Source organism: Pinus tabuliformis, chromosome 5_2 (assembly GCF_031772625.1).
Source record: "Pinus tabuliformis cultivar Carrire ecotype Pingquan chromosome 5_2, CPIR1, whole genome shotgun sequence".
Classification (NCBI taxonomy): domain Eukaryota; kingdom Viridiplantae; phylum Streptophyta; class Pinopsida; order Pinales; family Pinaceae; genus Pinus; species Pinus tabuliformis.
In genome coordinates, this window is record NC_142306.1 from 728252874 (window position 1) to 728269559 (window position 16686).

A 16686-nucleotide genomic window follows, 5' to 3' on the forward strand; every position below is an offset into this window, starting at 1 on the left:
AACCCTCGCTTCAGTCTCTCATTCCCAGCGTTTGTGATGGGAGGGTTTCACTCTGCAATCCCATCTATCAACAGTAAGCTCGTCACGGCTCCAATGACCTCTTCCTCTTGAGATTCCAGGTTATTTGTGACTCCCTTGATGCCACATCCACTCAACGACCGATTCTCTGCTCCATCATTCGTTCTCAGATACAATTTCTGCGTTAACAAGGTTTTCATTTCCATGGTTAGAGGCGGCAGCTTCCCAGGATTTTCCTATCTGCTTCACAGACTTGGAGGCAGCTGGGATTTATTTCCTTTACTCGGTAATTACCCTTCTGCAACCGCCTCACTGTTACCTCCTTCGGTAATTCTGAGAGGTAAATTCAAAGGTGCCTGATTTCTCCAACCGGCTTCGTGACCTCCACGGCCTTCCCATAGCGCTGGTTAAATTAAATTGCTGAGTGTGTTTTTCAGCACGTTGAACTCTTGATATATGAGTCTCTGTTTTTCTTTCATATGTCAATCTGTGAGTTAAGCATTTTCTTATTTTTTTTAGTAAAACTTTACTTAAATAACATGACCTGTTCAATAAGATAGTAGTTCGATTATAGAGTTTTTAGTTTGAACTACTGTCCTTTCAAGTGCAGACAGACAGGTTCTTTTGTATAATACAACAATTAATTCTAAGCAAAGAATTATCGCAGCAATTGTTTTAGCTCTTCTCAGGATAACAATTTTACACAACCACAGAGGATAAATCTTTCCCTCATAGCAATTCTGTTTTCTTTTGTTTTTTTTTTTGGGAAAGAATAGGTACTGAAGTACCATCATTATCTTCGTCATTATTTCTACCGTGCAAATCTTCATTTCTACGGAAACAAACGAATATTTCCTTTTTCTTTTAATTATTTTCACACAGTAGTTATGTTTTACTCCGTTGTTCTTTCCATTGATCTGAGACTCATACCTGTTGTCAAATAAACCCTCAATAACAGTCACATGGTTCCTGCAGAATTCTCTTGATGAATAGTTCAAGTATATAAATTGTCACTTTCAACCACTTATTTGTTGATTATAGGCACACACCTGCTATCGAGTGAACCGGAAACATGCTGTATCAATAACAGGGCACTATGTTACTAATACTAGTCACAATCTATGGTTAAATGAACAGTGTACAACATGAGATCATGAAACTTGTAGCAATGAAAATGCCAGTAGAACGAGGATCTCTTCAAGTAAGAAGAGCTTGAATTCTCCCCCCCTGCGTAGCAAAATCACCCAATACAGTCTTGTATCCTTGCAGCTAAAAACCTTAATCGATCATATCTCGTTCTAACAATTTCAGAAGCCTCAGAGCTCTGTAATGGATCAAATTCCTCATCAAGTTCATCCTGATCGACGGCATCTGCATGGCAAATTCGTGTATCCATGTGCGGTGGCATCCTGCCGAAACCTATAGTGCCATGTACCAATGAGAAAAATGTTGAAGAAAACTGTTGGTACAATGAGTTCTGGGTACCAAACCAGGACAAGGAAGTGGAAATGCACTAAAATTGTTGTAATGGGATTCATCCGCTGACATATATCATCAACTCATTTGGAAACAGATGCAACTCCAGAGAGAACATTCATAATTCTCAACTAGTTAGCCTTACTTCTCCTCTTGCTCCACATATTAGACTCTGTATCCAGCATATATTGCACTACTTCCTGCCTCAAAGGTGGCATAGCACGAGCTAATCGCAATCCAACAGTCTTCATTGTTGTGTTGCTTAACATGTCCTGCTGACTTAGGCTCAAGGGATGCAAATGATGCATCTTAGGAAGCAATGGCCGAGCGTAAATCTGAACAACATCAAGCAAAGAATAGCAGGAAAAACGCACTGCGAGTTCATTTTCTCCCATTTTTTTCACACCAGAACGCTGGAGAACCAACAATGGATAGGAATTTATATAAACTCGATTTCTTTCCATGAAAGCTCTACTCCAAGGCAAGCAAGTCCATGCCCACATCGTTCGGAATGGGGTTGTGGGGAATATTAACGTTAATACCAATCTTTTCATAATGTATACCAAGTGTGGCAGTCTAGAAGATGCGCGCCCAATTTTTGATAAAATGGTTGACCGCAATTTGGTATCATGGACTGCCATGATTGCAACTTACGCAAGGTCTGGTAATTGTAATGAAGCGCTCAAGCTCTTTCATGAAATGCAGAGGAGTGGGGTGAAGGCGCGGACTGTTTTCTCTATCCCAGCCTTCTCAAGGCATGCACTGGCTTAACAGCTCTGCAACAGGGCAAGGAGCTCCGTGAATCTGCGATTAGGAATGGATTTGAGTCTGAATTCTTTGTGGGGAGTGCCTTTGTGGCCTTGTATACAAAATGCAGGAGTATGGAGTTTGCACACCGAGTGTTTGACCAAATGCCTCAGAGAACTGAGGCGACATGCTTGCAGGGTATGCACAGAGTAATCGCCGTAGAGAGGCAATGAAACTGTTCCGCGAAATGCAGCTTGCCGGCGTAAAGCCCGATTCCTTTACCTTCGGGAGTGTCATTGCCATGTGCGCAAACTTAGCTGTTCTCAAACAGGTGAAAGAGATTCACGGATACATAATTGGAACTGGATTTGAGTTGAATGTGTTTGTGGATAGTGCCCTTGTAGATATGTATGCAAAATGTGGAAGTGTAGGGGATGCACGCCAAGTATTTGACGAAATGTTCCAGAGAGATCTAGTTTCGTGGAACTCAATGGTTGCAAGTTATCTGCAGAATGGGCAAAGCTAGGAAGCCTTGAAACTCTTTAGGGAAATGAAATTGGCAGGTGTGAAACCAGATTCATATACTATCTCTAGCATTATCCCTGCTTTTATATGCTTAACGGCGTAGGACAGGGGAAAGAGATCCACAATTATATGATCAGAACTGGGTTTGATGCCAACGTTCTCGCAGTGAATTCCGTAATTGACATGTATGCCAAATGTGGAAGTATATTGACAACACAGCAAGTATTTGACAAATTATCTGAGAGTGATGCGATTTCATGGAATGCATTGATTGCAGGTTATGGTTTACATGGGTGTGGCCAGGATGCCATCTTGCTCTTTTCTAAAATGCACCAAGCAGGCTTGAAACCTGACAGTATTACCTTTATTGGAATTTTGTCTGCATGCAGCCGTGCAGGACTGGTGAATGAAGGTTGGCAATACTTCGAGCAGATGATGAATTGCTATCAAATTATGCCAAGTGTTGAGCACTGTGCATGCATAGTTGACCTTTCTGGCTGTGCTGGGCATTGGGATGAAGCACAAAGCTTTGTTAAGAAGATGACCTTAGAGCCAGATGCATGTGCTTGGAGAGCCTTGCTCGGTGCCTGTAGAATTCATCAGAGTGTAGAGATAGGAGAACAAGCAGCACAACATCTTTTAGAGTTAGAACCCCAGAATCCTGGAAATTGTGTGCTACTATCAAACATCTACGCCACTGCTGGTAGGTGGAGTGATGTAGCAAAAGTCAAGAATATGATGAAAGATAAGGGTTTGAAAAATATTCCAGGATAGAGCTGGATTCAAGTCCAGAGCAAGGTGCATTTTTTCCAAGTAGGAGGTGGATGAAACCCACAAATAGAAATGATCTATGCAAAGTTGGATAGCTTGGCTCGGCAGATGATGGACAATTGGGTATGCACCTGATATCAACTTTGCACTTCATAATGTGGCAGACAAGGAAAAGGAGGATGCTCTATTTGACCACAGTGAGAAGCTGGCACTCGCTTTTGTGTATGCACCTGATATCAACTTTGCACTTCATAATGTGGCAGACAAGGAAAAGGAGGATGCTCTATTTGACCACAGTGAGAAGCTGGCACTCGCTTTTGGTCTTATCAATACAAGTGATGGGACGCCTCTCAGGATCATGAAAAACCTTAGAGTCTGTGGTGACTGTCATTCTGCTATTAAGTTCATTTCCAAGGCAGTTAAGCGAGAAATCTTTCTAAGAGATAACCATTGATTCCGCCATTTCAAGGATGGACTGTGTTCTTGTGGAGACTATTGGTAACATCTTAAATTCATGTATTGATCTTTATATAGTAGATTTTGTCAGATCCAATGATAAATGAATTTTATAATCGCTTTGTGAATTAGATTATCAATGTTGAAGATGAAGTTGCAACGTTGAGGACAGAAACCGTAGATATCTTCACAAAGAATAACATTATAGTCAGAGACATTGAAAGGGTTCTTCAAAATAAAAGAACTCCAGTCGACCTAGAAGGTTTGTCGGAAAATAGAGTGTTATAATGGATAGTTAACCTGTAATCTAGTATTTCTACAATAACATCCACCCATTTCGTATAATTTTTATAGATAAGTTGTGTTGATTGAGCATGTGATTATGGACCTACTTTTTGGAGCCAACAACTAATTTTGTACTGTGGGTTACTTGTATCTATACTGTGGGTTACTTGTATCTATTTATAGGTGTGTAATGAAAATGAGGGCGTGTGTAGTTTTGCTTTCTGCGGGAATTGATTAACAAACTAAGTTTGGACAAGACCCTACTCTATACAACCTTGGATAATATGGCTAGAGTTAGCAACCATACCTTCTTGGGAAACTGATTTATTAGATTTGCAGGTTATGTGCGTTGCATCTGCATCTTTGGTCCTTGGCTACAATTATGGGCTCATGTCAAACTACAGTTGGAAAATGTTGAAATTGTTGGCCCACTGATGGCGAAAGCGATGTGGTTATTGCTGCTTTACTGCTCTTATATCAGCCATATCAACTCAATCAAAAGCAATTTGATTGTAGCTCTCCTTTCATTTCCAGGTTCCATGTTTATTTTTTAAAGAGTAGTTGTAGTATTTTTGGAGTATTATTAGTTTGCTTATTATATTGATGTTTGGTTGGCTGGCGGGTGTTTGTTAAGATTTTGGCCATGACAAAGGTTCTTAGTTCGATTCTTTTTATGTGTTGATTTCTGGACCTGAAATTCCTATTAAATACAATTGAGTAAAAGAATCAGGTTCATTTAGCAAAAAGAGACCGTACCACTTTTGGAAAGCATCTTAAGGCAACACCTTACAATAATTCTTTTTAGGAAAATAATCTATTCATAAGGCAACACCTTACAATAATTCTTTTTAGGAAAATAATCTATTCATATTCACTTGCCTCTTGGACAACTATAAGCTTCAAATTGAATAAACTCCACACTTCTCAAAAGGAGGATTCTATCTTTATTTGTAGTTAACAAGAGAAGTCTAATAATAACAACCTTCTAACTACCAAGTGGATCTTTTTTAATGAGGTTACATTATAATGAAATGATATTTACGCCGTAAGGCGTCTCCTTTTGAAATGAATTGCCCTAGCCGTCGCGGTGTCCTATTGTTCACCGTAGATTTATGGTGTTAGACGATTGAACTGATTTTGATCGTTGATCTAAAACTGTTATGGTGTAAGGTTGTTTGCGGTCCGCTGAGTACCTCAATCGGCCGGAAAAACTGCAAGATCGCCAGGTGCAAGAAACGCTATAATCCCCAACCTTTGTAATGCCCAAACCTCTTCTTTCATGAATCTGTGTGGGTACAACAGGCGTTGTTGATTTTGTTGGGCTGGCGGGCCAAGCGGACCCTTCTTCCAGATTCTTTAGAACAAACCATTAATTCTTGTTGAACGTTTCCAGTACGATCCACCGAGTTATGAGCTCAATTTTGACGACGGGATTCGGCAGGCCGAGGATCAACAGTTCCAGGGTTTGTCTTTGTCTACAGTGAAGCTCGAGGAGTTCACAGGCGCAAGAAATTCCAGAAGAGCTGTAAAGGATATACAGAACCTGCAAGTAATTGAACCCTGCATGTCATAAGTAACCGGAATTTACTTTGAGCGTGGGCGTCCGTGGGTTGTGTTTTTGTGGGCTCGTATGAATTTTCGTTTTGGGTTCAGCGCCTTATATATCGATCTGTAATTCCATATTAAAGTAACGATGATCTTGTGCTAGTATTATAACTTTGGTGTCTGAATGCTTATACATATTGTTTCTGCTCAATGTCTTTAAAAAAAATCGAGTTAAAGAAACAGGGTCATCATGGCGTTCATGGCATTAGCTTGAGCTCCATTACGAGCGACTGGTCTTGCCAAATAAGTTGTGCATTCTTGATTTTATTTCCTCATGTGTTAGAACAAAAAAATGAAGTAATATTGAAGCAGCTGTTATCAAATAAATATTATTTAATTGATTAAAGTTTATGTGTAGTAGGGAGAAAATTTCGCATAATGAAAACAAAAATCTCTTCATACAAAATTCTCAAAGTTTTCTTCAGAATAATTTTTTTCCACACAACCACTTCTTTATAGGCGTACCCTAATAACTTTCTCTATAGCTTCCTCCATACAACCGAATTTACTTTGAGCGTGGGCGTCAGTGGGTTGTGTTTTTGTGGGCTCGTATGAATTTTCGTTTTGGGTTCAGCGCCTTATATATCGATCTGTAATTCCATATTAAAGTAATGATGTAATTCCATATTAAAGTAACGATGATCTTGTGCTAGTATTTCCCCTGTAGTTTTACTCTGTACAGACTGGTCTATTCACAATATTGATCTTTCATTATAGAATATCTTGTCTATTTCAAAGTTCTGTGCAACCCCCTGCCCCCAGGTGACAATTTCTTCTATTAGAGAAATACACAGAATAATCATGAAAGAAGTTTATATTTTGCGGTGACAACCTCCTCGATTTTGAAAGTGCTTCCTTTAAACTCAAGAGAAACATTAAAACTGGCCCAAAGAGCATGCTGCAATTTTTCCAGGGGACTTTTGTTTATACATTGCATGAAATACAATTTCACAAGCATGAGAACTTCAAACATTATATCAGCCTCTATGTAAACTTGAATCACATAGATGTCTACATACCAAACTGATAAATGGAGCATGGGATATCTGGCACTCAAAGTACCCCACTTTTCCGGCTAATTTTCACTCTAAATCTCGTTGAAACTTGAAACTATCTTGGAACTCCGAGTACTACCTCTGCAAGGGGAGTTTTGTCCATGAAACTAGGCCCTAGGTATTTTGGCCAATTTTAAGACAACCCAGAACGTCGGATTTCTGAAAACATGATCAGAATGTGCAGAAATGAGACTCACCAGAAAAACAGGGCTAACCAAAAATAGGGCAAACTAAGTGCCCCATGTCAAATGCTGATAAATGGATGTGGATGGCACGGACTTATTTTAATATTCTTCGGAAGCCCAAGTTCATGTATCTCGTTCTTTAAAGTGCCTAAGCGTGCAACATTAGTTACAATTCCCTTCTGGAATCATTAAACCACTTTCTTTTTTTTCAACAATATTCAAGCACTTTCCTTCTGTGTTGGAAACACCATTCAGAAAATTCCAGAGAGGCATCCCAAGCTATTGGACCTCAAATATTTTACTCAAAAGAGGTCATAGAGCCTTAATGTTACATATCAAAATAGCATACTGGAAGTGGAAGCTTGTGCAATAGTTTTCACTTTCTGAGCAACACTTTTCACAGCTAAGCCTCTCTCTATCATCCCATTCCAGAATGCCTCAGGTCTGCCATCCATCTCTAGAGAATACTTATCAAATACATAAAATGTTTTAAGATTGATCAGAATCCTTTTTGAAGCCATTTCTTCGCAAAGTTCTGAAGCTTTATTTAGCTCACCTGCTCCCAAGTATGCATAAATAAGAGTAGTATAAACAAGGGCATCACCAACAAGACCCCTCCTAGACATTTTATTGAATGCTTTTTCTGCACTTCTCAGCTTGGCTTTCCTGCACAAACCTCGAATGATGCTACTATAGAGAAAAACATCTTCAGATAAACCTCTTTTGACAAATTCATCAGGCAGCTTCAGGGCTTCCTCTTCATTGTGTTGGACACAATAACCATCAATTAGCCATGAGTACACACAAATTAGGCATAAAACCTGCACTCAACAGACAACAAACTGATTTATTAATATACAATGTTCAGTATTGCAACAGGCCCATTTCTCACAAACGGAAATGGATACAACAAATCCTATTGGTGAAGTTGGTCACTGTACAAGAAAAAAACCCAGACCTATAGTTGCGGGTAAAAATCAGGATTATAAGAGGAAGTAAAATTCTTTAATTATAAAATCTTGTTGGAAATTACAAACCTGCAATAATCATTTCAAACAGGACATCCTTTGCTTCATCTATATCTGGCAATGTATTATCTGCTCATTATATAGCTTATATAATATAATTATGCTTTTTCGTTTCCTGAAAAAAAACAAATGTGTCTATGTTTGCAACTGGATCATTGCTAATCCTGTTTGCAAATTATGTGGGTCAAGGACTTTCCTGGTCTCAATATATTCGTACATCTTTAAGGATGGAAACTAGGAAATTTCTCCACTAAAATCATTTTTTCTGAAGGAAAGGTTTTGTCAGATGAATTATCAGGATCATTATGATCTTGAATTGTACTTTACAGGAATTACTTGGTTGTGAGATAAACCGTTGCTTTTTCCCCTGTAGTTTTACTCTGTACAGACTGGTCTATTCACAATATTGATCTTTCATTATAGAATATCTTGTCTATTTCAAAGTTCTGTGCAACCCCCTGCCCCCAGGTGACAATTTCTTCTATTAGAGAAATACACAGAATAACCATGAAAGAAGTTTATATTTTGCGGTGACAACCTCCTGGATTTTTGAAAGTGCTTCCTTTAAACTCAAGAGAAACATTAAAACTGGCCCAAAGAGCATGCTGCAATTTTTCCAGGGGACTTTTGTTTATACATTGCATGAAATACAATTTCACAAGCATGAGAACTTCAAACATTATATCAGCCTCTATGTAAACTTGAATCACATAGATGTCTACATACCAAACTGATAAATGGAGCATGGGATATCTGGCACCCAAAGTACCCCACTTTTCCGGCTAATTTTCCTCTAAATCTCGTTGAAACTTGAAACTATCCTGGAACTCCGAGTACTACCTCTGCAAGGGGAGTTTTGTCCATGAAACTAGGCCCTAGGTATTTTGGCCAATTTTAAGACAACCCAGAACGTCGGATTTCTGAAAACATGATCAGAATGTGCAGAAATGAGACTCACCAGAAAAACAGGGCTAACCAAAAATAGAGAAAACTAAGTGCCCATGTCAAATGCTGATAAATGGATGTGGATGGCACGGACTTATTTTAATATTCTTCGGAAGCCCAAGTTCATGTATCTCATTCTTTAAAGTGCCTAAGCGTGCAATATTAGTTACAATTCCCTTCTGGAATCATTAAACCACTTTCTTTTTTTTCAACAATATTCAAGCACTTTCCTTCTGTGTTGGAAACACCATTCAGAAAATTCCAGAGAGGCATCCCAAGCTATTGGACCTCAAATATTTTACTCAAAAGAGGTCATAGAGCCTTAATGTTACATATCAAAATAGCATACTGGAAGTGGAAGCTTGTGCAATAGTTTTCACTTTCTGAGCAACACTTTTCACAACTAAGCCTCTCTCTATTAGATAAATTGATTAAATAATGAAATAATTAATTTTTTTGCGATACACATTTTTATGCCTTTCTCTCTGAAATCAACTCCCCCAATTTCCACCGTGTCCTTGTTTGAGCCATCAGATTAGATGTTAGACGATTGAAACATTCCAGACCGTTGGATGTAGTTTAGGTTAGTTTTTTATATTTTTTCGGCACAGTTTTTCTCGCAGCTTCAAATCGCCGCACAGTTTTTTTCGCTACTTCAAATCTCCCTGAGCAGGCAGCATCTCTAGGCATCCGACTCTAGGAGCTTGGAGCTTGATGAGCTTTTATCTCCAGTGAGGGTTTTGCAGGCAAAGTTTTCAATGGATCTTCAGGGCTTCAAATTTCCTCCATCGGAAGAGAAATCCTGCATCGATCACAAGAAATTTCCCGCGTTTTATGAAGGAAAATCCCCTTACAAACAGAGGACGGACTGGATTATGAACGAAGATGCCAGATTCAGATCCTCCAACTGTGGAGAGAATGACTTCATTTGTTTTGCATTCCACCCGCGAAGTTTGCTCTGATGCGGCCATTTTCCGCAGTGCTGTTTCGGTGGTCGGTAACTCTGTTTGGGTCATGTTTGATGGTCTGGCGGTAGATCAGAAATGTTTACAGGTAAAAAGCTTTAGTTTTATCTTTCAGTTGGTTCTCCGCTCTTATTTCTTTGTTCTTCGTGACTGCAGGCGTTTAAGCCCTATCACATACCCTAATCAGTTTTCCTGTATTTGAAATGCAACGCAGGACGTTGGGACCCCGAGCTGGCTCAACCTGCTTGGTAGGGCGACGTGTCTACAGTGGCGGAGTTTCCTTACGGGTAAGAACTTGCCATAGTTTGAGGGGAAATTTAAAGCGTGGCTCCAATGCGACCCAATGGTGGAGATTTTGCCAGAGTTTCCTCATCTCCAACTGTGGAGAGAATGACTTCATTTGTTTTGCATTCCACCCGCGAAGGTTGCTCTGATGCGGCCATTTTCCGCAGTGCTGTTTCGGTGGTCGGTAACTCTGTTTGGGTCCTGTTTGATGGTCTGGCGGTCGATCAGAAATGTTTACAGGTAAAATCTTTGGTTTTATCTTTCAGCTGGTTCTCTGCTCTTATTTCCTTGTTCTGCTCTTATTTCCTTGTTCTTCGTGACTGTAGGCGTTCAAGCCCTATCAGATACCCTAATCAGTTTTCCTGTATTTGAAATGCAACGCAGGACGTTGGGACCCGGAGCTGGCTCAACTTGCTTGGTAGGGCGACGTGTCTACAGTGGCGGAGTTTCCAGTTATGGGTAAGAACTTGCCCTGGTTGGAGGGGAAACTTAAAGCGTGGCTATGGCTCTCTGCATCTATGGGATGCCTGTTTCGTAGCCAAAAAGCTCAATTTATAAGAGGGTTAGAGCTTTTAATGGGTTTTTTTCCCAAATGTAAATAAATTTTGCTATGACAATGTGATTATCATTTCAGATATTACCCAGAGCTTATTCTGCTCTGAAATTATGTAGTTTCCTGTTATTCTCTTTTGTGACGATGAAGGTTTATAGAGCTGTGCCGGTTAATTATTCTGCGGTTTGATATGGCTACCATGGCCAGCAGTCGACGACACATTTGCTTAAATTTGTTTTTGAATCTTTGCTAAATATGTATACCCAGTTCGGGGTTTGCGTCTTCGGTTATATCTTCAGAAAATAATGTGATGTATACTCAATTCCTTGCTTACTCGTGTTTGCCCGTATGCTATATCGTTTACATATTTCAAGGAGTTGTCTACGTTATAAAGAGTTATAAATCTTCGATTTGGATATGTGGTATCGGCCAACCTGATCTCCGTTTAATAATTGCAGCTTGTTTACCAGTTACATACGTTTAACATTACCTACTGTATGTTCTTTTCCTTTGTAATTGCGGGGTTTGCTACCCAGTGTCATTATAGCCTGGCCTCCTCAGTTTCCAAGTTTCCTCCGGGAGCTTATGATCCACTCCCAACCTCCAGGGTTCATCATTTTGTGCTGTTATTGCCACCTATGGAAGATTGGGTCGAGTTGCAGAGGCAGAGAAGATGTTTGAAAAGATGGTTAACGCAGGTGTGGAGCTAGATGTTTTTGTTTATGGTGCCTTGATAAATGCATTTGCTGAAGCTGGATGTGTGGAAGAAGCCGTACGTTACTTTCAAATAATGCAAAACGCTGGTTTTGCAGGGAACTCTGTGGTGTATAGTTCTTTGATTAAGGTTTATAGTAAACGTGGTTTTTTGAAGGAAGCACAAGAAACGTACAAACGCATACAGAAATTGGGTGTTGAACCATATGCCTTTTTATCAGGCTGTATGCTTGACCTTTATGCTCGCACTGATATGGTGACTGAAGCACAAGAAGTATTCAAAGTCTTGAAGGAAAAGTAGCAGGCAACTGAATTTTCTTTTTCCATGATGTTGTCCTTATACAAAAAGAATGGAAGGCTTAATGAAGCCACTGAAATTGCAAAGGAAATGTTAGAATCGGGATTTCTTACTAACGTTCTTTCTTTTAATAGCATCATTAGCCTGTTCATTGCAGATGGAAGATTGAGAGAGGCTGCTGAAGTTTTTCATCAAATGTTAAAACTAAAGGCTTCACCCAATGAGAATACATATAAAACACTGGGCATTCTTCTGAAGAGAGGAGGCATTCCAAGGGATACAGTAGAGTAGCTCGATGTTGCACGTAAAAGTGGGCTTCCACATGGTATTCAGGCCTTGAGAATGACAATCTTTTCTGCAGTGGGGATGCATGCTGAAGCTTTGGAAGCTTGTGATGAACTGAGAGCTTCTGGGTTGGATTTTGATGTGTCTTCTTACAATGTTGTTATATATGCACTTGGTAGTACTGGGAGGATTAATGAAGCTTACAACATGTTCATGATCATGCAAGCCAAAGGTCTTGAACCAGATACAATTACTTATGCAAGTATGAAAATTAGCTATGGGAAGCTAGGGTTGGTAGACGGTGTTAGGAGAATGTTTTACAAAATGAAACAGAAGGGTTTTCAGCCAAACGAATTCATGTTCAAGGCAGTTATAGATGCCTATAAAAGTGCTGGGAAGTTTTCTTTAGCCAGATTTGTTACCCAGGAGAGGGAGTTCATGCATCAGTTGCAAGATCATGGTCACATTATATAAGATTATGCAGATCTGGTTTCGAGCTCGATTTCATGTGCACATCTTTTAAAAGGAAGCTAGCATACCCTATATTCATGCTGTTGTGTCTTTTAACATTTTGTAAAATTGTAACAAGTTATTTTTTTTTTGGGAAATTTAAATCTATGCTCCTTGTATAGCTTCCACATGGTATTCAGGCCTTGAGAATGACAATCTTTTCTGCAGTGGGGATGCATGCTGAAGCTTTGGAAGCTTGTGATGAACTGAGAGCTTCTGGGTTGGATTTTGATGTGTCTTCTTACAATGCTGTTATATATGCACTTGGTAGTGCTGGGAGGATTAATGAAGCTTACAACATGTTCATGATCATGCAAGCCAAAGGTCTTGAACCAGATACAATTACTTATGCAAGTATGACAATTAGCTATGGGAAGCTAGGGTTGGTAGACGGTGTTAGGAGAATGTTTTACAAAATGAAACAGAAGGGTTTTCAGCCAAACGAATTCATGTTCAAGGTAGTTATAGATGCCTATAAAAGTGCTGGGAAGTTTGCTTTAGCCAGATTTGTTACCCAGGAGAGGGAGTTCATGCATCAGTTGCAAGATCATGGTCACATTATATAAGATTATGCAGATCTGGTTTCGAGCTCGATTTCATGTGCACAGCTTTTAAAAGGACGCTGGCATACCCTGTATTCATGTTGTTGTGTCTTTTAACATTTTGTAAAATTGTAACAGGTTATTTTTTTTTGGGAAATTTAAATCTATGCTCCTTGTATAGCTTCCACATGGTATTCAGGCCTTGAGAATGACAATCTTTTCTGCAGTGGGGATGCATGCTGAAGCTTTGGAAGCTTGTGATGAACTGAGAGCTTCTGGGTTGGATTTTGATGTGTCTTCTTACAATGCTGTTATATATGCACTTGGTAGTACTGGGAGGATTAATGAAGCTTACAACATGTTCATGATCATGCAAGCCAAAGGTCTTGAACCAGATACAATTACTTATGCAAGTATGACAATTAGCTATGGGAAGCTAGGGTTGGTAGACGGTGTTAGGAGAATGTTTTACAAAATGAAACATAAGGGTTTTCAGTCAAACGGATTCATGTTCAAGGCAGTTATAGATGCCTATAAAAGTGCTGGGAAGTTTGCTTTAGCCAGATTTGTTACCCAGGAGAGGGAGTTCATGCATCAGTGGCAAGATCATGGTCACATTATATAAGATTATGCAGATCTGGTTTCGAGCTCGATTTCATGTGCAAAGCTTTTAAAAGGAACCTGGCATACCCTGTATTCATGCTGTTGTGTCTTTTAACATTTTGTAAAATTGTAACAGGTTATTTTTTTTTGGGAAATTTAAATCTATGCTCCTTGTATAGAGAAATTGTGGATAAAAGGGTACTAGTAGTTCTTTTAGTGTATAACAAAAATGCAAATTAAAAGACATTGGTCATTCCCTTCTCCAATATAAATTAAGACTTTGAAAACAGAGGAGGGCACCCCAAAATCCTGAATCTTGAGAGTGGTATCCGAGATTCTCAAAAAATTCTGTGAAATTTTCTCAAAATCATATTAGAATTTCTATTTTTTTTCGAGCAAAATTGTGATTTGTTTAGACTACGCGATTGAGGAGACGCATTATCTATTGAAACTACAATTTTGCCCCGATGGCCCAGTTCTCATCGGAATATGGTGAAAAAAATTAATGTGTTTAAATCGTTTTTTTGTTTCAGAAATAAAATAGTGATTTCAAATTCTCATTAATTTTCTACACGATTTCAATTATAAACTGGCTAAACATCTTAACACCCAAATTAATCTCCTGAGTGGATCATTCAACACAGAGAAGCAATCTAACTTTCGCTTGTAACACAAGCGATACTTAAAGAAGTGGTGGATGTGAATGCTCAGAAAATGGGAAAACGGCATATGAGTTCACCAGCCGATCATCCCTTTAAGTCAAGAACATATGCCTTTTCTATTACGTTACTAGACTGAACTTTTGTTCAAGGCTCTGTCTCACTGTTGCACCAATGGAAAGTAGAGCAGACTACTGGTCGGCCAAGGCCCAGCATAGATCCATGCAAACGAAAGGCAGAGACATGTGACTGTGATACTAGCCACAACCTCACATAAATAAATACATGCCCAGGCAAGCCTGACAGAGGGCAACTCCATTGAATTAATATATGAATTAAGGGTATCATGGTTCAGAACAACATAATGTTCAAATGTGAAGCCAATGAAATTATATAAGATTACCCTGCTCCTTTCTTACTAATTTTCTCTTTATAAACTAGCCATTTGGAACTTTGATGTTACACATTCAAATTCTAGTATCATCCACCTAATTCTAGTATCATCCACCTGTTTAATTCTCATGTTGGGGCATCTGCAATATTTGACGACATAATGCCTTTAGAAGCACATAGTTTGTTTGACTACCTGTCCACTAATTAGTTTGTCTATGCTCATTATGGTAAATTCGATCTTACACCTTGAACAGGCTTTACTTGTAGTTTACTAAATCCAATGGCTGGTTTTTTGGGTATCCGACACTTGATTAATTCTCACCTCGGGCAATCTTTGACAACATAATGGCCTCTAGAAGCTCATAGAATCCAATTTTTAACATATTTTCACTCTTTTTATCACTAGGAGTGCTTAATTCAAACAATGGTGAGACCATTTGGATGTTAGAAACCTAATGCTAGTTTTCTATTTGTCCCCAACCTAATGAATATTAATATTGGTGATAGCATATCTTTAAAATGAACATATTGAGTTAATTTCCCTTATATAAAGGTCTTCCTTATTTATTCATAATCTTTGAATTTCAATTACATCATTGTTCTCATCCTTTGTCAAATGTTCAGCAAGCAATGTCAGAAGACAGTTTTGGCATCCATCAAGGACCTTAGGATAAACCTTATGAACTGAAAGCACTTGGTAATATGAATAGATGATCTAGCCATTTGTTGATGATAACAAATAAACACCGGTAAAGAAACAAAATTGCATAAAAATTTGACTTCTTTCTTCTATGTTGTTGTTTCTTATGTCATTTGCATAAAATTTTGACTTCTTTCTTCTATGCTATTGTTTTTTATATCATTGCCTTACGGCGTTTCCTTTGCAACATGTGGTGCAAATGCTAGTTTAAGGTCCATTCTACATGTTTCAAAACTTCGAACTATTACTACAACATAACTTATACTATTTTTATAATACAAAATGTTTTATTTACAAAAAAAAAATGAAAAACATAGAAAATAAAAAAATAAAAAATAAAAAAGATGGAATGAAGTGCCAATTGTATAGAACTGATACGGTACCTCAAAATCTGTACTGTTTAAAGACCAGGAAAAAATGCCATTGTCATGCTCAGCAGCAAAGAAATTGAGTTTTAATGCCCAGTTTGTGTCTTTAATTGGATAGGTGTAGATAGAATAACAATCTTGTAAATAACATCCCACCCATTTCATATATTTTTATAGATAAGCTGTGTTGCTTGAGCATGTGATTATGGACCTACTTTTTGGAGCCAACAATTAATTTTGTATTGTGGGTTACTGTTGGAAATTGACAACTAATTATGTAAATATGGGTAAAAACTATATTAGTTAATGTCAAGTTAGTTTTATACCGAAACAACAGTTATGTAACAGAGGAGGCTCTTATAAAACTAATGAATGTCCGAACTATTGTAATTATGGAGAATCATTCTTGTTCAAATAAAGTATCCAAATCCTTTGCCCCGTGGATGTTTCCTTGACACCCTGTCAAGGTTTTACCACGTAAAAACTTGTCTTACTTGTGTGTTTTAGTTTCATTTAGTTTCTTTGCATTTCTTTCTTGTTTAATAATTGATGAGACCAACAATTGGTATCAGAGCAGTTGGGTGAGAAGAGAATGGAGATTCCGGCATATATTCAGGGGTCATCCTCGGCATTTTCTCACTACAGGATGGAGTGTCTTTGTTAGTTACAAAAGGCTTGTAGCTGGAGATGCTGTATTTTTTTTTTGCGGGATGAA

General features: G+C 38.6%; 2 protein-coding genes across 2 annotated transcripts; one reads left to right on the forward strand and one right to left on the reverse strand.

Moving 5' to 3' along the window:
• Positions 1-308: 308 nt before the first annotated feature.
• LOC149161274 (multiple C2 domain and transmembrane region protein 5-like) lies at positions 309-1997 on the reverse strand. The gene is made up of 3 exons (XM_089434824.1): positions 1640-1997; positions 1270-1437; positions 309-421 (listed from the first exon to the last, which is right to left on the reverse strand). Exons 1-3 carry the CDS (start codon positions 1995-1997, stop codon positions 309-311), a joined length of 639 nt encoding a protein of 212 aa, XP_089290950.1.
• Positions 1998-2853: 856 nt separating this feature from the next.
• LOC149161275 (pentatricopeptide repeat-containing protein CRR2, chloroplastic-like) lies at positions 2854-5851 on the forward strand. The gene is made up of 5 exons (XM_089434825.1): positions 2854-3469; positions 3702-3910; positions 4126-4255; positions 5449-5504; positions 5672-5851. The coding sequence occupies exons 1-5, from the start codon at positions 2854-2856 to the stop codon at positions 5849-5851; spliced, it is 1191 nt and encodes a 396-aa protein (XP_089290951.1).
• The last annotated feature ends 10835 nt before the right edge of the window (positions 5852-16686 follow it).

Excerpts from the sequence above, each read along its gene's own strand:
- LOC149161274 (XM_089434824.1), bottom strand. The coding sequence starts at position 1,997 with ATGTGGGCATGGACTTGCTTGCCTTGGAGTAGAGCTTTCATGGAAAGA. Across the intron at positions 1,438-1,639 it reads TATGTGGAGCAAGAGGAGAA|GTTTCGGCAGGATGCCACCG; the intron begins GTAAGGCTAACT and ends ATGGCACTATAG. Across the intron at positions 422-1,269 it reads AGCTGCAAGGATACAAGACT|CGCTATGGGAAGGCCGTGGA; the intron begins GTATTGGGTGAT and ends TAATTTAACCAG.
- LOC149161275 (XM_089434825.1), top strand. The coding sequence starts at position 2,854 with ATGCTTAACGGCGTAGGACAGGGGAAAGAGATCCACAATTATATGATC. Across the intron at positions 3,470-3,701 it reads AAACATCTACGCCACTGCTG|ACAAGGAAAAGGAGGATGCT; the intron begins GTAGGTGGAGTG and ends ATAATGTGGCAG. Across the intron at positions 4,256-5,448 it reads AACTCCAGTCGACCTAGAAG|GTTGTTTGCGGTCCGCTGAG; the intron begins GTTTGTCGGAAA and ends TTATGGTGTAAG.